The 21461-nt window shown below is 40.5% G+C and overlaps 1 protein-coding gene across 3 annotated transcripts in view; it reads right to left on the reverse strand.

Moving 5' to 3' along the window:
* ZNF148 (zinc finger protein 148) overlaps nucleotides 1-21238 on the reverse strand; it is a 41597-nt gene extending 20359 nt beyond the window's left edge. For 2 of the 3 annotated variants that reach the window (XM_082314648.1, XM_082314647.1), the window contains exons 1-2: nucleotides 21042-21157; nucleotides 119-464 (exon numbers count right to left, since the gene is read on the reverse strand). In XM_082314648.1, coding sequence (XP_082170774.1) covers nucleotides 119-448 — 330 coding nt within the window. In that variant the 5' untranslated portion in view covers nucleotides 449-464; nucleotides 21042-21157. Of the gene's footprint in view, nucleotides 1-118; nucleotides 465-21041 lie in introns of all 3 variants that reach the window. The other variant, XM_082314649.1, reaches the window with a different exon arrangement.
* Nucleotides 21239-21461: the final 223 nt, after the last annotated feature.

Below are 21461 nucleotides of genomic sequence, written 5' to 3' on the forward strand. Positions count from 1 at the left end.
AATATTGTGGTAATCAAAATCCAAACAAGCAATTAATAGATTCTTGCCAGAGTAGGATTAGGCTACCAGATCAAGCTTCCTAGTAATTTCTCCAATATTTCACAAAGAAATTGCTTACAGGGACATTAACAGCATACTGCAGCCCTTGAGGAAGTCTATCTTGCGTATCCATGTCATCATCATTTTTTACCGTCTCCTCATGGACCATGAGTTCATCATGTGAAATCATCTCTTGCTGTCGAAGTTCACTTTCCTGTAATACGTCATCTGTTGCAAGAATTTCTTGGTGCGCCATAGTCCGATCTTGAAGCACTGCCTCTTGCCGTTCTCCCGAGACTCCAGACTGGTCAGATACTGCACCCATCCCTACCATAGCCCTGGATGACTGCATCTGGTCTATGCCACCACATTTAAGAAATAATCCTCCCAGCTTGTCTTCAATGTTCATTCTTAAGTGCAATAACCTACAAAGAAAGTTTTAATAGTAAACATCTACAATTGGTGCTCTTGCTTCAAATTTTTACTTAAAAACATTTTATAAGAAGTCAGTCAGTACTCAACATACGCACATGCATTCCTAAAATTGATATCCAAATAAAAGCAAAAAGTTGGATATCTTGGTTCAACATGAGAAGATTCTCCTTTCACACACATGCATGTGTACACAAACGAACACTTTCAAATAAAAACAGGTTGGACTCGATGATCTCAGACGTCCTTTCCAACCTTAACGATTCTATGAGTCTTTGAAAAAGTTTCAAATCAAAGTGCCTTCTGATTACTGGCAAAATTCTGGTAATTAAATGATAGCTAATTCCTCTTCCTCCTTCCTTAGAAAACATTTTTTTCCTGTGTGCCCTTTTTACTCTGTTCCCTTTTTCCGTTTTGACTGTCTTTTACAAATGCCTCTTTCATATTGGTCCTGTTCTCCCCACTTCCTTGTTCTTTAAGCGCCCTTTCACTACCGCTACCCCAGGGCACACTGTAGCTGCTGGAACATCTTAATATCCACAAGTGAGAGAAAAGGCAACTTTCTGGCTAAAGGTATATGTCAAAGAAAGACTATAGAGAGGTCAAATCTGTTTATTAAAAAGGCATTCACTTTCACACCCACTAAGCAGGAGCATTAGTCAGGAAATATGAATTCCAGTCATGAATAGCAATACCATTACAGTGACATGATATACAGATAGGTAATAAAATCATAATATTCCATCAAGTGTCATGGCATCATTAATTGTTTTTTAACACAGGGCAGCAGGCTTTTGTGAAGCTGGAAGTGGCAGCATCTATTTATTCTACTTATTATTACACATGCAAGGCAGTCCTAGGATGATTCTTCTCCTTGGCGTACTGCATGTCCAGTCACAGCAGTCAGCCTCCTTCACCCTGTTCCCCAGGCCCCTAACTTCTATCCACTCCACAGTGCTTTGCAATACTCCTTCAGACAGACGGACAGACAGACATCCTTCCTCCATCGCTCCACCTCCCCACAGCTGGAGGGCAAAGGCTATACAAAGGCTACAGCAGACACAGGGATGGGAGCAGAGGCACAGCGGAGTTGGACAACGCAGAGCAGGCCCAGCCAGAGCACGAGACGGGTGTCTTGGGGAGCATTACGATAGCATCAGCACCCTTCATTTTGATGCATTCAGAATTAGGCTATAACGGTGATGTTGGTATATTGCTAGTCATCAGCTTCAAATTCTGTCCCCCTGAGCATACAGCATGGTGAAAGGCTCCAGCTCCATTTCAGTTTTAAACCAGAGGCTATGCTTCTTTCCCTCCAGCTCTCGATGACAACTCGTACCCGAAGAAATCAAATCTCTCTGCCTAGAACCGGCCGGGCCATCACCCTGCAGAACTGCACCTCTGTAACCCCTGCCAGTTTAACAGCCTGCCAGCGTGCAAAAAGACTGGATCAAACAAATGTACACAAAATGTTTAAATTTCAGTTTTCAGTTTGATCCATTCGATCACTTTCCAAATCATTTTCTTCACCAGGAAAATCTTTTGAAAATTCTCAATGTATCTTAAACATTTGTGAAGATTTGTATATATAACCAAACTACACTGAGTTTAGAAAATAAATAATAGTCTTTCTTCAGGTGAGATCCTAGAATACTTGGTAGGAATGCAGGCCACCAGCAGAAACAGCTGAAAAAGATCTCCAAGTTTTGCTAATTATACTTTGTTTCAAATGCTACTATTAGTTCTTAACCTTCTGAAAGTAAAGTTCACTCAATTTCTTAAAAAAAACAAACAAACAAAGAAACAAACCAAGCCACCACACACCCCAACAAATTTAAAAAAAGTCCATTAACACCTTCTGGTAGCAACTCATGTCATACGTCTAAGTCTAAAGTGAAAGAACATTTGTCCCTATTCTCTACCGTGAGAGGTTCTAAATTTCTGAATATATGATAGAAAGGCTGACAGACAGGATGGTCTAACTTCTCTGAGTTTCAAATATTTAAGAGGCACGCCAAAGAAAGAAGCTTTTCAGTGAATTAGATTTTTTTAGTAGCCCTCCTCTGCTGGAAGTCAGGAGGACCGAGTCACCAAGCTAAATCTGTTTATATATGACAATGTCATCAAAATTTTTAATATTCTTCCTTCCTACGTAAAAAGCACATTCTAGGGACCAAAGAAGCCTGTGACAGGAGGAGAACATGGGGAAAAATCCTATTCAGAACATTTACGCTTGCAATTTGTCCTTTTTTGTTCTTCTGCAATTCTAACATAAAAAAGTTTGAAATCTTACTCTTGATTTTCACAGTATCTCTCTTCAAATACGGACAACAATTCCTCAATGCCTTAAGTGAGCTCAGGTAGTGCTGGGTGACAAGTTTACACCCAAGTTAATCCACTTTATAGTAAGAGAATGAGATTTCACATGTCTTCAAGGGAAAACGCACGCCCGGTATGCCACACAGCCACCTGCAGACAGTATATAATCCGTGGAGTATTTTTTGGAGGTAACTGGGAAACCACACTGATAGTTTCTCAGCAATAACAAAAACAAACAAAAAGCAAGCCTGGCACAATGCTAAGGCTGTATTTTTTTCCACCAATGCAGATCTCCCAGAGAGATCTTGCAACAACAGACCTTAGTGCTCCTAAAAGAAGAAAATGAGGCGGAATTTATCATCTTATCAGCGTGGATTATCCTGTGCCAAGTAAGAAATGTGAGAAGGAACTTAAGAATCTGTCTCCCATGGAGCCATTATTTGATAAAAGATGGCGCAAAAGATCTAAGGTTGAGACTGGTTTCTTCGGTAGGGCATTTTAAATATGTTAGCATGAAAGACAGACTCCAAGGAAAACAAGCAGATATATTTATTCATTTCAGCCTTCATCCCAAGTTAATCCATACTCAGGGTACATCTTACACAGATCATCATTCAATATGCTTTTGTTCCACACTACAGAAATGTGATAGCATAAGCTCACTCCAGATGCTTTAGAGGAATGACGTGGACAGGTACTAGAAAACAAGAACTCAAGATGCTGAAACACATTCAAGGGAGAACAAACAGCATCAAGCGCAAGAACGCAGTGGCCCTGATCTGTCTGCTCAAGCCACAGACGAAAACAGCACAGAAGGTTGTTCCGCATGGAGGATACTGCCGTATCACTCTGAAATTACATATGAATTCCAGAAATCCTGGATTTAAAGCCATTTCCTGGCAGGAAGGTAGGCAGACAAATACGAATAGAGACACTGAGTGTTTCAGAGTGCAGAAGAGCCTGCTACTCTCACCAGCAGAGGCGGAAAGACTCATGACATGCAGAATCTTAGGACAGCTGGCAAGGTACGGCAGCTGCACAGAGGAGAGGCTAGCAGTGCACCGGTATTTATCGGTCTTGTTAGTTCTCTCAGTTGTCAAGGATATGGAAACTTTTTCTTTCTCACCCTTACTAGTAGGCTTAGTAGAGTCATGCAACCAAAACCACTCAAGTTGTTTTCCAGTCATGATCTTGAGTCATATCAGAAGCTGGTACAGTAAGCGTACTGCTTATTAAATCAGGCTGTCAAACATCTGGCTTTTCATAGAAAAATAACGAGAACTCATAGCATGAGGCTGCATATTCTAAGTGATGAAACACAATGTAAGTTATATGACACTCAGGTACTGTTTTAAAATGAAGAACCACAAACAAAAATAAGCTATTAATCCAAAAGAGAAGTATCCCAATTGCAATCAATTCAGTAAAACGTGTGTAATTTGTCAACTGACACCTTTTGGCTCACATAAAAGGAATCCTATCATTTAAATTGAAGATGAGAAGTGTTCTTGGAAGAATGACAGTGTGATAAAGAAAATATAAGTTAAAAGCATTCAAACAAGCTCACTTTACCAAGCATGCAAAGATTAAATAAAAATTTTAAGTGCAAGATGCATCTGTGAAATAAAGATCAACTTATTTTGAGATTATCTTGATGGTAGCTACAATAATGAAAACGACATACTAACACACACAAGCACATTTCTTGGCATAAAACACATCCTTATTGCCGAGATGCTTTCCATGGAATTGCAGAACTTTTATTAAGCTTCACCAAATAATCCTAAGATTTTTCTTTGAAGATGTAGTTTCTCTATAGACTGAAAGGAAAAAAAGCAGTCAACAAAATCTCTGAAGTATCCATTTTTCTTGGCAGAGGTTCTCCAAACCTTTACTCTAGGCAAAGCCTTTCACTGGGTGTGCACACATTTTGGAGGAGGAGAAAGGGGCAGGGGAGGGACTGCCCAGAAAAGGTCTCCCAGATCATCCCAGCACCTTCTCTTCTCACACAGGGCTCCACAGCTGCTTGCAAAACATCCACGGCCAGTGAACCATGTTGCTTCATTTCAAAAACTGCTGCTACGCCAAACCCTACGGCAGTACTTCAGAACTATTCATTTCAGTAACCCTGACATCAGTTTTTCCAAAGATTACTGGTGCAGTAAGTTGGAGGGCTAAGTGGTAAAGACAATATTCCTAATTAAAGAAACAGCCATTTAAACAAAAACATACTAAGTGAAAAGTATGATGACCTTTCCAATTCAGAATCAAAAATTAAAATACAATCAAAAGAAAACATTACTGGATCTTAAAAAGTCTGCTGGGATGGTGGCTGCTATGAAGTAAAGCTGAACAGAGACCCTGAAGGAAAGTGGCAAAACCTGTTAGCTACCAGAGTACAACACATGGTCCAGCTCTTTTTCTCCACTTCGACTGATGGTGGGTAAGGGTTATTCTGTCTTCTCCCTTCTTTTCTTAAGCAAGTAGTAAAGCATTATTTAATAACGAGCAAGCACCCAGAGATACTAATTGGGTTCTAGTTCTGGTACTAAAAATGAAATTAATATATGCAGTACTGGGTGGAGTTTCTGTAGTTACGATTTAAAAGATGATCTATGAGAGATGAAAAAAGAAAATATGCTTAAGGATTAATAACAGACAAAAGATGAAAATCATCTGCATTTTAATATCTACTTGTAGAACAGAACTAATTTAATGTTTTTGCTCTGTTTTTTAAAGATGGACTTTTTCTATTTGTAAATATTTTCCTGCAAAAGCCTTTGTTGTTTTAAGACTTCTTTTTTTTTAAGCATTAAAAAGCAGGATTTGCTACTTTCTATATCCATATCCCACTCCACTTCTTTCCTATATTAACTTCTCCCTGTTTTTCCAAGGCAAAATAGAATGAAGGAAGGTTGAGGAAGACAGGAAAATAAAGTTTGTTACAATTTAATTATTTTCCTGGGTTAAACCTTAGCTCTTTCTGAAGGATTCTAACAAAGACTTGAGATAGAAATATTACTTCCATATATAGCCATAAACTCCCTTTGACCGTATTTTCTAAGATTCAACAACCCAAACGCAAGAGCCAGGATGCACGAGAGCAATTCTAACATGCCTTTAGCAACTTGATACTGTTCTGACGAAAACATCTACCTCCGAGATTCCCCTCACAAAAGCTGAGACTGAGCTCAATTCAAGGTATTAAATGGTTTCAGGGTAACCTTACACTGGAAGTAGCCCGATGACATTACTGTAGTTCCACATTTTGGGAAGTGTGTTTTCATTTAAGGTAAGACAAGGCAAATTTCCTAATGAACAAATACCCGAAGCTACAGGAGATGTACACAAGTACATTCCTAACACATCCTTGCTACCACAACAGCCTTTGGAAGAACGCGTGCATGCTGGGACTGAACAACAAACTGTATAAAGGCTACTAGCACAAAATGTGTGTACAAGAAAATTAAAGGCAATCTATGGAAACCCCTAACCATATTATTGCTTCTTATGGCTCACCTCTACGGTCACACTACAATGACTTGTGCTAAACTGTAAACTTAAATGAAGATAACGTACATAAATCTACAAAACTCCCTAAGTAACCATTCTTATTCTAGTACAGAATTGTGGGGGGTTTTTTCCTTCCCTATTTAGTGTAATTCACTTTGGAAAGGTTTAAGCTAAACTAAAAAAGCCAATCGTTATATAATCAGAGCAGTTTTGCTGGCACTGCTAATAAAACCTTTCTAAGTAGACAAACTCCTGTAAAAAGCAACTACAACTGAGACCCCACTAGACTGCTACCGAGCCAAGAGAGGTTCACATTCGTCTATCAGAAAGTGAAGATAAATCCATTATGAAATTCAGATAAGGAAACAAACAACCAAAAGGCCATTCCAATCAGACATTTGTTGTGTTTTCTTATTTAGAAAAAGTCAACCCAGCTCTCAATGATACAGGTGCAAGAAGCAATCCGATACACGGGCTACCTGCCCAGAGGGGTAGCGCCCCGCACCTCTCCCCTCGTTAGACCTTCCTGTTGCCTTCACTGGGCTGAGCACAGCACTGTGCAAGGGAGTCGGACAAAAATGCACCCACCAGAAAAGCCATTAGCTTTCCTTTGGATCAGAGGGACCGTGCAGACAGGGTGTACGGGAGATAGACAAGTGGAGAAGCAGGAAGGAGGGAAAAGGACCGCTTCTTTCAGCGGCGGTCAGCGGTTAGATTAGATGAAAGAGTATTGTGAAACTGCTCCGCAAACGCAATGTATACACACAAACGAAGGAGTTACAGCTGCCACACAGACATACCTAAAAGCTATGCCAAATTTAGATCGGGGGGAAAATGTATATCTACATTCTCAAAGCTTTCTTCCTAAGAGGAAGTATAAAAGTCACAAATAATTCTGCAATTCCTAATGCTAATGAAGAAAGAGAGCACAACATGGCCTAATAGCATATTTAAAACTACAAGTGCATAACTCATGTTATGTTTAAGCATTAGCATGAATAGAACTGCCATCAATGCAATTCTCTCCAAATGAAAGAAAAATTAGAACTTGGCAGGTTCCTAGCGTCCACTTAAAAACTCTATCAGGCAATGAAACATGTTGAGTATTTTCACATCGGAAAAGATATTTATTTGCACTATTAAAATATGGACATAGTCCAATATAAAAGGAAACACAGCTAGCTTTCACAATATCAAAAGTTCAATTTTTAATATACTGCAGAAGCCTGGAAAGTAAAAAATAATACCCTACTTAATGGTTCTAAATAAAGAACATTAAATAAAATTATCTCTTCTGCCCACTCAGAAAAATAAGACATAGCCAAAAGAAAGATTTTGAAATTAACACACAAGTGTTTATAAGAATGAATTAAAATGTGTTGACTTGCAAAAAGAAACTAATCAAGCATAAATCATTGTGAAAAGGTTCACAGATCATAAAATTAACACATTCTAAAATGTAACATATGATACAAGCACTCTTAAGAGTTGTTGCACAGTTATTTCTAAATGCTCCATGTTGCTGAACACATGCTAGTACCGGGCCTGATCCCACAAAGATTTACACTCATACTGAGCTGTCAATAGTCCTATTACAATCAACAGGATTACTCACAGAAAACGTACTTATTGTGCACAAAACTGTCCATGCATGAACATCTTTGCCGCCTTGCTTATCCTAAAATCAGTATTAGATCATCACCAGCATAACCATAATCTAATATCAAATGTGAGTATTGGAAAGCTTTGTTAACAACAAAGCCAGTTATATGTCAAAATCCACAAGGATGTCACCAGTGTAGCAACATACTTTAAATATTTAAAAAATCATAGGCGATGTTACTTTTTATCTGGAAAAAAAAGCCCACTGATTTTGTGGCATTAAATTATAAACTATGAGAAAATAGTTATTTTGAGAATTTATATGGGAATTTCTACCACCGTACAGTTAACCCCAAAAGAACAAAGCAGAATTCTGCCCCTACACTATGAAACTCAGGCACTCCAAAGCGCTCACTCCGCAGACTTCAGATGAAATTTAGATGCAGAAAAGAAAGCACTACACATAACTAAGGCTAGCTCGCACCTGCTAAGTACTTTCAGTAGTTTATAACTTCAGTCCAACTGGTTAAAATTTTGTGAAATTTCACGTATCGCATGCATGCCTCAAGCTGAATCTCTGTAAAAATATTTCAGCTAAAGTATCAAATGTTTTTTCATTTGATTTTGATAACAGTGCAGTTATATGACATAGCTGAGCCAATCTAACAGCTGTCACTGAAAGGGGCAATCCTGCTCCCTCCTCGTCTCTGTGAGAGTCCACCCTACCTTTTGTGCCTGCTCTGGTGCTCATATAAATACATACTTGTTTATGCAGTCCGCCAGCCTGGCAAAATATTTTTTTTTTAGTTATTAATTTTCTGCCAGGTTAACTCACCGACTGTATTTGCCATAAAGACGGTGTGTCAGAAGCAGCTCAAAACAGGGTGCAGCAGTGGGCCCTTCCCTGTTCAGCATTCGCAGCCTAACTGTCTCAGCCCATCTCATATAATTTCACCTTGAAAATAAACGGAAAAGAAAAATATGTTGCTTTTTAAAAACTGTGATTGGTTTTTTTTTGACAAGCCATTAAATTCCTTGAGTCTCACCACTCCTCTACTATCTGCAAGTATTTGTGAAGCATCTCTTCTCATCACTAGCACTGTGCTAGCGGTGTTTTACAGAAGATGACAACCTGCTGTTGCTATCAGTTACCCTACTGGCCCAAATGGCATAGGTCTGTATAGATGTATGTATAACAGAATTCCTGTTGTTTCTTTCCAGATTGCTTTTTAAAAATCCTAAAAACATTATACACAAAAAGCCCTGGGAGAATACAAGAAGACGCATGCAAACATACAGAAGTCATGGATACCATGATTAAGGTACCTTGGTTCATCATAATTTGCCTCTCTAGCCTATTGGCACTGTGATAATTTTTTTTAATTAATAGATTAATTTTTTTAATTAAAAGATTATATATATAAGATACATATTATATATATATATTTTTCTACAAAGCATCATTTCCTTTGGCACACTGGATGGATCTATTCCATAGAAAGAGGTGAAACTAGCGAGATAGTTCATGACATCCTTGCTCCATTTGCTGCAAGGGCTGAAATATGTATAAACAAGACACGGACAGCAGGAAAAGAAAGTCACGATCATTTAAGCAGCTGAATGCTATCCTGCAACATAGGATCCTATCCTTGATCCTGCCAGAGATCTTACACAATTCTACACAAGCCATTTCTACCAACCCTTTTCTTTTTTCTTTTTTTTTTTTTTTTTAAATAGGTGACCAATAATTATGCTTTCCTCATTTTCTGGGTGCTTATCCTGACACATTTGGGTCAGATTTACCCTAAATGCTGAGTACTCAAGGCTGCAATTAAATCAATGACAGCAACACTTTGAAAATACAAAGATGGATGCAATGCTGTATATTTTTTTTTTTTTTTTAAATAAAGCTCTTAAAGAGCTCAATGGACATCCATACCAAACACAAATTTCATCTTACTCCCAGGCATCAATTCTCCGGCCATAAAATAAGAAATATCCATTTCCTTTCCCTGAGGCATAGTGAAATACTTGTAAGAATAAGCAACGTTCAATATAGGTCACAAGGGTGAACTAATCAGTTTACAGTGCTCCTGTTCCAGCGGCCAGCACAGCTCCTGAGCGGAGAAGGTGGCACACGTAAGATGAAAAGGTAAGCCCACATCAGTTACTCGGGTAGCTACTGCGAGAAGGTGGGCAAGAGGGGTCTGGCCTCTCCTGGGACCTAATCACTGATCAGAAAGCCCAACCAGTAGGTTTCCAGCTAACACAGAGTAGCCACTTTTTGGTGGAGAATCACTGGAGGAATGGGGGCACACAGATGTAGGACTGTCATCAAGGAAACGTAAGCGTGATAGTAAGACTGAAACACTGGTGACCACCACGATGTTGTAACAGAACTAGAAGAGATTTGGCTTCTTTTCTCAGCTCTGCCACTGCTGTTGGGCAAATTGTTATCTTTAGAAATCATTCCCTGCCCCATATTTCCACCTCCTTGTCTCCAAAACAGGGGCAATGACCCACCTGGGATTTAGGTGTGAAGAGAGCAGTAGGAACTGTCTATGAAGGCCTCACAAACCTACTGATAACCGTTACAGCAATTTCACAAAGAAATATATTCATTCCGCCTTCAGAGCAGGATTAAGCAGAGCACAGTAAGAGAACACACATTATGCAACGAGAAGAAAGCAAATTACAGAGCAGCTGCTTATTCAATGAGCAGCATGGATCCTGTACGTTCAAAAAGGCAGGGGCTTCTGCGGGGGGGAATAGTGTGTTCATGTATCATGAAAGACTACAATATAATATTAAGGTACAATATATTAGTAATATAGTGATGTACATACACTTAGGATGGCAAAATTAAGGTGGCATAGGTAAAGCTCAATGCTGCAATTTTAACGTTTGCATGCTTGACTTCTACCTAAAACTCTTCTTTTAAGAGCATGCTTTTCTTGCCTGTAATATCTTTACTTCAGCTTCATTGTTTTGTAAAAGGCTGTGTACATGCATTAAAGAAAAATAGTCATTACAGAAGAATTCAAGCCAATTACTTAATATGTCCATGTAGGCTAAATAACATTGGATAATAAGCTAACAGAAGTATAATCAAGAAGGTTTTGATCCAAAAGATTGGAAGTTAGCAGCGAACACGGTCTCAGATTCTGGAAGACATCCCTCATTTACGTACATGACAGCATATGGAAAACTTTCAGGAAAATACCAACAGTAATCTAAATCATAGGCGAGAAGGACATGGATAACGGATACAAAACAGATCTTACAGAGCACAGCCAGTATTTCTAGATCTTACTTCAGTATTTGAAAGCATTATTTCAACACGGGCTCTCAGGCTGTGAGGGCAATGCACGTGGTGTAGAATACAGGAACCATTCCCCTAAGTTGCAATTTCAATTTTAGGACATCAGCATGCACCAAGTACACTTTTTTCCCCTAATTTCATTAGGGTAAACTTATTCAGGGTAATATTACATTCTGTGTAACATCTAGAAACACATTCTGAGAAATACCCTTGGCTCTCTATAGACTAACTTTTCACATAGTGGTACCAGCAAGGAACATTTTCCCATTTAAACATGCTGAGGAGGCAGCAACATATCCCAGCGCAACTTTGTTTTTAATGTAGATTTATTGCATTTCAGCTGTGTTTCAAACATACCTTCACCTATACATGGAACAGTAACCTCAAAAAATCCAATTAGTCCGAAACATGATAGAATGAATACCTCTTCAGTAAAAGATTCACTGCAGGCAGACCAAGCAAATCCTGTGCTTTCTATATCGTTTTTCAAACACCACGGTGCTACCTTCAGTGGCCATCTTTCAAAGCCACCAGTGGTCTGGACCAGAAGATCTGAAAGAGCCCTTCCTAAAGCTTGAAGACATCTATCTCAGTTGACTGCTTCACTCCACTCCTCAAACACCATAGGTCTACCCTACCTACAATAAAAAGGAAAGCCTTTCACAGACCTATTCCACAACACCTAGCAACTAAAAATTACAAAACTAAACATGAAGCATAGAAAATAAACTACTTCAAGCACCTAAATATCTGCTTCAATTTGCTAACATAAACACAAGGCAACACACACATAACAGTCGAGGGAAAAAATAAGCCCATATAATAATCCCCTGAGGAAAGAAAAAGAATCACAGGTGACAGTTACTAATCATAATGCACAAGACATTTCCATAAGGTGTTAGGACCCTTCAGAGATGGCAGCTGTGTAAGAACATAAAAACAATGAAGTGACAATGATTTAGGTATCATTAGAAGCAGAATCTCAGACAGTACGTTCTGGTGGTAGCCCTTTCTTTAATGCACGATGAAAAACAAGGAGCAGAGGATCTTGCGATGCTCCATTAGGGAGACCACTGACCAACAGTGGACAGAAAGAAGAAAAAAGAAATCTATCACTGTTCTTCAAAGTATTCAACCAGTTATGAACTGGGCACCACGGAGCAATTTTCATCAGTGGAATCAGGGGCTGTTGTGGCCTAACCAGCGCTCTGTTACAACAGCATCAGAACAGTATCAAGCATCTTCATCAAGAATAAGAAGAGTGAGCACATAAACAGACACGTTAGTATTTAAAGACAGTATGAAATCAGCCGGAGGGAGAAGGAGTAGAATTCTTAGTAGAATTAGAAACTCTAAATTCATGGAAGTGAGCAACTAGGTCACTTTCTCAAAACCCCCTCTTGGAACACAAGCATGTTACAGACCATGTAAATTTGCCAAGACAACAAAGTTTTTTAAGAGTACTCTTCTGTACAGCTAGGAATTTTTTTTCCACATTGTTGCAACAAATCCACCATCTCCCTACTGATAACCAACGTTTGTGGTCAGACTAAATCAACTAAGAACTATTTCTATCCCGCTTACATAAAATTCCAGAATTGTAAATCAGCCTCTTAATCTGGCTGATCCTCACTCCAAAGGAACAAAAAGGTCAAATCAAGTAACTACTAAATCCAACGTGCTTCTGCAGCATATCCTCTTCAAAAGACTATCCACAACCCCAACAAGAACTTCAGGTAACTCTTCACCTTGATACTCTGAGAACGGCATGAACAAGGAAACCTGCTGACTTCTGTCACATACCCCATGGTGATTACTCCCCATTACAGTTTCACATTTCTCAAACAATTTTAAAGCACTTAAGCCCATTTTCTCCTCAAGGCAAGCCAAAACATGAGCTGTCTAGAAGCCATTTTATAAGAGCAACAGTAACGTAGATATCCTGGCCCATTAACTGACATTGAAAATAATCAAAAAAATAAAACTCAGACTTCTCAGGACTGTGCCCTCTTGAGTAAAAAGATTGTGGAAATTGGATTCTACCTCAATAACTTTGGTACCCTGCAGCTAATTCTTGCTAATTAAGTGCTAGAATACACTAAAGCAGAAATTCAGATTGATCAAAAGATATGATTCATGTTTATAATAACGCCTATAATTATTAGGAACAAAAATCTTGAAGGTTCTTGATGCCGTTAACTCACAGGCCAACAATTAAGAGCTGCCATCCCAAACAGGTCTGAAATTTCTGAGAACCCATAGCCAAATAACTTCACATTGAAGCCAAGCCTTAGTGAAATACATTCAATACAATCCATACTACTAAGCAAGCAGGAAACCAACCTGTAAAGAAAATATTCTTACAGGATTCTGGTAAAAGAAAAACCCAGCATGCCCTGTGTTTACGGACTGCTTTCCTGATACCGTTTTCTCATCCAACCATGTTAAGAGTCTCAAGTTCTCAACCCGCCGATGCAGCTGCAGTCACCCAGGTTCCCTCAATGCACAGACATGTCCCATAGGTGACAGGACAACAATTTCAGGCACCCAAGATGCAAGCACCAGAGCCACGACCACTTTCCTGAACTTGTGCCCAGACAAAGATGGGAAATGAAGAGTTGCCCAATCTTACAGCAAATTTTAGGCATGTAACACATAACTACAACAGGTCACATGCTTTCTAGATATGCAGCCATACTCTCATCACCACCACAACTGTGGAAAGCCCCACGCCTGTCCTGTGACCTGTAAGAAATGTAAGCCGGGGATGACACAAAGGCTCACTAGACAGTAAACTGCAAGGTCATGCAAAGAACTAAGAGATTAGGTTTTCTGTCAGTTTGTCCTTTTACATCACTCTTCCTTGAAAAGTGATAGTAAACTCACACTTAAAGCTGCCTTATATTTGATCCAATGTGGCGCATATAACAGGGAGTATAGGTTCCTAACAGGCACCAGAAAAGCCTGAACATGCCTGGTTTGCATGATCTACTTTCAGCTGACAGATTAAGACAACAAGCCCACTGTTTTTTTCTACAAATTGCCAACTATTCTACATATTCAAGCAATGTACTATGACAACTGGATGATCATCCTCTGCATGCTCCTTTCCTATAAACTCTATTTTATTCCCCCTCCCCATGAAATTAATTTCATGTTGGGTATAAATAATTTGTGATCATAAAAAATACATTTTAAATACATAAAAATTCTTTTCTACAAGTCATTTAAAAAGAAAACTTCATAATCTGTATAAGGAAAAGGCAACATTAAAGCCAAGTAGCTTTCCCTTACTTCCTTACAGCCCCTAACAATACAAGCCTTCCCGATCCCCAGAAGACAATCACATAACTTATACGTCTTTTTGCTGACTCTGATGAAAATTCATCACAAAGTATAATTGTCAGGTTCACCAGTGACAGAGGAAGCTCCTGAGAGCAGCAGCCTAATAAAGCTTTCCTTCTTGAGGGATGACGGCAGTCTTTCTCCCATATGAATGATTTGGTTTTGTTTGATATTGTTAAAGCAATATTCATGCAGGGCACCTTCACACTAGATTCTACCAACAAAAATGGTTATAAGGACAAAACATAAGCTGAAAACCAATATTCCAGGGACACTCCTAGAAAACCTGCAAGTAACTGAGGTCTAAAATAATTGTATCACATCCTGGTACCCTGAGGACTGACCACCTCCCTCTGCACTTGACCTACTGTGGTCATTACAAAAATTTTCTTCAAGGTAAGAAGTGTAAGATTACTTTAGCAAAAAGGGAGTCGGTTGAGTTTACCAATCTTTCATGAAAAACTCCTTTGTTAAGAGAAACTTTAAGGACACAAAATGAGAGGATTTCATAAACTTATTTATATAGTTACTGTTGTATCTAGAAATGCTCAGTGCTGTAAATGACCCAACTTAAAGGCCTGACAATTGTCATCCATCTCACATATATTTCATCTGACAGAGACTCACATGTAACAGTGACTTATGTTAGGAACCACTATGTATGTGATCAAAAACAGGGGAGAATCATACTTCAGGAGGTCAGCAACTGAGATGATAATTTGCTTTAGAGTGCTCTTATTTGAAAAACTCTGAAATCATCCACTACATCTGGAAACACTGACTGTTATAATGCTTACAGACTAAAAAATCATCCATGGATCCCATGAAATGTACTAATTTCTTGACTTTAATATTCATTTTGCTCCCTCTCCCCTTCTTTTACAAAACTTAAGAATGTTTGCAATGCAATACTACAGATTCACTTGTTGAAAGCAAGACTAAATAGTTTTCACTACCAAAGGAAGCCTGCAGAAAGCCGGTGAATTTACAATTACTTACTTGCTTTGCCCCTTCCCAGTAAACTACAAAACACAGCTACATCCCAGGCAGCTAAGTCATATAACATGCTGCTTACTGTTTGGCAAAACAAACTTCACCTTATGCTGAACACCTCTCATATTCGATGACTAGAGCTTTAGGCCAGACATCATCATAAATACCTGCTGCAAGTGTTTTACATATACATACATACACGTGCGCACATACTTTTTAGGAGTGTATCACCACTTTCTTGTTTCAAATCTAATCCCAACAAAAGAAAAAAAGAAATCTGACAAATTTTCAGGGCAATCATGTAGAGGTTAAAATTCAGAGAGTGTAAAAAGACATTTGTTTCCCTTTTCTTAAACACTGCTCGTGAACATATGACTATGTCAAATCCGGCCAGCATCAATATTTCTCACTTCACCTCTTGCACTAAGCTAACGTGACCTGGTCATGATGTTACTGGCATCGTAAACCTTTTTAATGATGTCTTTTATATCCATTTTGGGGTACATAAGTAGTAAAAGTTAATACAGACTTTATGGGAAATTATTACAAAAACATTAAGATACTTGTCGAAAATTTTTTGAATGGACATCTTTTTACTTTATGAATGTAGCTGCCATTTGAAACAATTTCAGAGCAGAAGACTTATCAGCCTCATATACGAGCTCACTTACACAGATATCACAACAGCTTTACGCATTAGTAATATCATTTGTTATATCAAGAAATTATTTTGTTTTACAGACATTTTACAGGCACCTTGATTTTTGGTTTGATTTTTTTCCCCCCAGTACAAGAGACCTAGACAGTTTATATTTGATAGGCTGTTCATAAATTATACCCTACTGCTGTTTGCAGGTTGGAACTTCTTCCCACACAGATTTCATTTTATCATCAGACTGTTTAATTCTGTGCTTATAAAAATGTCATCCTAGTCATAAGGGAAGAATTAGACAGTACTGTCTTAGAGTTTTCTGCACTGTGACAAGATGCAGATATTGTAATACTAATATGCCAGCAGAGTGTACCAATTGCAGGATCAGGCCAATATATATACAGCCCGTTAAAGAGCTATGTCTTGCTGTTTTCCAAAGCACAGTGAAATCATGAAATAATATAAATTAGTAATACATTAACTATATTACAGTATTCGCACCGTTACCTCTTGACATCATAGCCTTGAATACATTAACACACTGATAATATCATAAGAATACACTAAAAAATATTTCTGAGCAAAAGCAATATCAGTCTCTGTATTATCTCCCAAAATAAAATTCTGACAGTACGGAAGAAAGCACTAGGAGATTCTAACCCTTTTGCATGTTGTGTTTTCCACGGTCTTTCTAAAAGACACTGAATTTCCCCTTACAATTATAATCAAGTTCTGTGAGAACATATTACAGATTTTTCCAGATATTTTATCCAACATGCTGAACATCTGAATGATATATGAAAAATATCTCTACATGCAGTCAAGGGAAGACAATCACTTATAATATTGAAATACTCACATATGTTATTGTATTTTAATTTGTATGGTAATTTGTAATTCAAATAGGTTAAACCTATGCCACTTGCGTAGTTTACAGCATTATTGCTGATGTATAAAATACTCTGTTCTACGTAGATGAAGAAAAAAAATGTATATTTAAAATGTATATAGAGTACTAATGAGCTAAACAGATGGAGTTGTGTTTTTAACTTCACTGGAAAGTACTGAAATAAAGTAACTAACAGCATTTGTGTAAATGAAAATAAATCTCATGAAAACCTGAATGGATTTTCTTTTGTTAGAAGTTTGTGCTTGGCATATAGCTATGTATTATAGCCAATGTCTGTGTTTAGCTGACATGTCCTGTCAATAGCTATGTCTCAGCTCTTAAAAACCAGTAAGTTAAATGCATAAACTCAATACTAGTTCAAGGATTTCTGCATAGAGTCCAGTACACAGAAGTGGAAAACAAAACAAAATTCATGAATCTCAGTACTCCAGGAAATGCTATTTTCCCAAAAGTATTTCTGTCAAAAAAAACAAACAAATTAAAGTGCAAGTTAATCACAGTATTGATCCCTCACATAAGCCCTGCAACCTGATAGAAGCAGACACCCATGACTACTTACATCCATGGAGACTTTGTGGGTCTTCATTTGTCTTTAAACATTCAGTTATGCAGATCAGACTGCAAGCTGAAGGCTTGAATCTATTTCATCATAAATGATGCTGGTTTGAAAGGCAGCTACCATTAAAATGCCAGGCAAAGGCACAAAAAGTACTTTTTGAAAATAAAGGATATCTATTTCTCTCTTAGATCCACTTAAGAGCCTTCAAAGTAAAAAATATTTCCAATGGCATTTACTTTTCATTCCTCGTCCCATTCATTTAATATAAAAGATATTCTTAAGTTTGGACAAGAAAGTTGGACACCTCAGTTTTGTGTCTAGGGTCTCCAGAACAATAGCAGTATGTTTGTTTATCAGAGACGTTGTACCAACATTACTATTTCTCATTTAACTTTTGTTATTCACACAGAAAAATGTATTTTATATTAAAGCCAAAATTAAATCAAACTTAATCCCAAATTATGCTAAATAATTCAAGTGGTTTTCATAGATTAAGACCCACTCCATCAAGCTGCTCCATACAGACAGCTCTCCATTTGTAATATTTACAATGGGACAACAGCCCACCTAGTAGTCCTCACCAGAGGAAGACTCTACAAAGATCCTAGTCACAAAAAACACCACAAATTTCTAGCAGCAGATACAGAAGACAATCCCACTCTGCTTTTCCCCAAAATACTAGAATACATCAAACCCTTCCTCCCCATTACTAGATTTTAAAATGTTTTACCTAAATCCATACACTAACAACCGATAACCTGAACTTCACTATTTGCAAATTTACGTTATCGAACCTGTGGTGCAAAGAACCCATCTAGAAGTGAGCTAAACTCTTTTAGATGTACCGTCACCATATTTCACTAGAGTAATACATTCTTAGTATTCTCATAGTTCAACTCTAACATTACTGGTACACAGAAGTTCTCAGCTGGAAGTAAGAACTTCCAACCTCAGTGGTTTTACAATGCCAACTCTCTCTAGAATACATGCTCCACAGAGCCTTAAATCCTAATACCAGTAAACTTGAATACACTAAACTGAGAGTGAAAGCCATCTTTTGAGAAGCTACATAATAATATTACAGATGTGTTCCTTCAGGTGAAGGAACAATTTAGCCTGCACTATAACTGTTCACATTCTGAGTAATTTTTCTTCCAATTTTTTTTTAACCATTGTGGTTCTTCAAGTAGCTACTTACCTACTTATGATTTGATTTCATAATCCATTATATTAGGGATTTTCCATAAATAGAATATGTTTGCAATACAGTAGAAATTAAACACATATGGACAAGAAGGACAATAACAGAAACATAGATTACATACACATCTGTTCTCTCAGGCCTTAGCCTGAGGAGTGAAGACAGAAAAAGTACATGTGCACATGGCAGCTAAATACAAGAGGTCAGCCTCATCTTTTTTAGCTTCATTCAGTTACATGAGCTCACTGACTAACTACATGGATATTTGGGGAAGAGGGGCATGCAGGCATCCAGAAACAACTACAAAGAAAACACTTTTGGAAACTGAATACACACATACATTCAGCTGAGTATTCATCAAGAAAGGCCATGACAACTGTTTTCAGGAAATCACGCAATTGAAAAATTAATTTTGTAGAGTTTTCCTTAATCAAGGGGTTTGCCTGCCTCTGCTATGAATCTGACTGCACCCTGTACAAGGAGTCTGCAGATCCCATGAGATCCACCGGAAAGCAGGCCTCGTGAGCTCTGGAGCTTCCCAGCACAGCCAAAGCTTCTGCAGATGACAGCTGTCACTGGATGCGTGCACTGATCCCAAACACCAGAACACCGAAAAACGAACACTGCCCAAAGGTATGCAAACTTTTTACATAGCAGGATAGATTTTAAGTCTAGGTCGGCCCATTGGTTCAGCTAGTCTGATTTTGAGTACAGCATAAGAACGCCTTCAAAAATTGATACAGGTTAGCACTATTTTTCCCCCTCTTTCCTTCACAAGGCATGCATCACCAAACTCATGGAGAACGACTGCAAAAGTTGTATCACTTACAAGGACGAAATCTGATACGGGCACTCCAAAATGTTTAAGCATGACAGGCCCAGGTACATATTCCTAGCAAGCTTGTAAAGTATGACCGAAATCTGCGAATAAGTACAGCAAATAAACAAAGCAACTGAGATCCTATTCAAGAGAAAAAAAACATAGTCCTCTGTCATATGTCTTGTACCAACAGCGAAGATGCTGCTCATCAGAAACAAGACATCTCTCCCACCTAAAACTTCTTGGACCAGAATGTCACATGTATGCAGACAGAGATATAGGTCATGCTCCAGGTAGACTTTTAAAGCAAGACTAAAGCTGTGATCGCTGGATTTTACATATCTAGTTTTTTTATCGTTGTGCAAAAGCCCTCACAGCTGCTCTGAACAGTTTATGAAAACGAAGCGATCAGAGAGATGCAACATAACATTTGCAACATAAATGTCTTCCCTTTTTATGAGCCAGCTTAACACAGACATCGCCACAGACATCCCAGCTGAGGTTTGGCAGGAACGGGGGGGGAGGAAAGACGATGAAGAGTGAAAGTGTTTAAAGCCCAACTAATTTCTCCTCAACTCCTACTGCTCCCCGCTGCCCTCCCGACCGCTTCCAGCCCGGCACTTGTTAGCAGCTCCCGAGGCTGGAGAGAGGTCCCTCGCAAACGCTTCCTCCGAGCAGCTGAGAGGAGACTCGCAGAAGGTTATGCAAAAAAATGAAATCAGATGAAATAAATTTTCACAAGTCGGCACGCTTCACCTATCTTACACCAGGAACAATGGAGAGGCGGGCAGCGGGAGGATGCGGCCGCCCGGCAGGACGGGGCCGGGGGGACGCGCTGCCTGCCCGCCTGTCCGTCCGTCCGCGGCTCTTTGTCTGTCCGTCTGTCAGACGGCCCCGCTGGCAGCGCCGGCCCCATCCCCACCTCCCCGCCGAGGCCTGCTTGGCCCCGCAGCGGCCCCGCGGCTCCCGGCCCGCCGCGCTGCGGGCCGGCTCCGCCGGGGAAGCCCCGCCGCCGGCCGGGGGGAGCGGAAGGGAGCTGCCGGCGGCCCCCGGCCCGGCGGGGAGCTGGGGCGGAGGGCGCCCGCCGCCTCTCTCCTCATCCCCTGCTCGCCGGCCTCTCCGCCGGCGGGGCCAAGCGCGGCCCATGCGGGCGGGCGGGACGCGCCGGGCCGGGCCGCGCCGCGCCGAGCCGAGCCGCGGCCCCCCCTTCCCTTCCTCCCTTCCCTCTCCTCCTCCCTCCCTCCCTCCCTCCGCGCACCTCCCGCCGCGGCGGCGGCGAGCGGGCGGGCCCGGCCGGACCCGGCCAGCTCCCGCTCCCGCCCGCCGGCACTTACCGGCCGCAGAGCTGCGAAGAGAAGGCGGGCCGGGCCGAGGCGCGGCGGCGGCGGCTCAGAGTGCCCGTGCCGCGGCCCCGGGCATGGCGGGGCGGCGGCGGGGCACGGGGGAGGGGAGGCGGTGGCGGCGGGGGAGGGGAGGCCGAGGGGAAGTTGGCGGCGGCGGCGGCGGCTTCTTCCTGCTCCGGCGGGGCGAGCGGCGCCTTCCCTCAGCCTCCTCCTGGCGGTGACAGCGACAGCCCGGCCAGAGCGCCGCCGCGCCGCGGTGCAGCATGGGAAACACGCCCGGAGGACCGGCGGGCGCCCGGGCGCGGCGGGTCGGCGGCGCGGCGAAGCGAGGAGGAGAAGGAGAGGGGAGCCGGGCCGGGCCTCCCGCCGGGGCCGGGGCCGGGGCCGGGGCCGGGGCGGGCGGTGCCGGCG

This window comes from Platalea leucorodia (genome assembly GCF_965183815.1).
Source record: "Platalea leucorodia genome assembly, chromosome: 5".
NCBI classification, from domain to species: Eukaryota; Metazoa; Chordata; class Aves; order Pelecaniformes; family Threskiornithidae; genus Platalea; species Platalea leucorodia.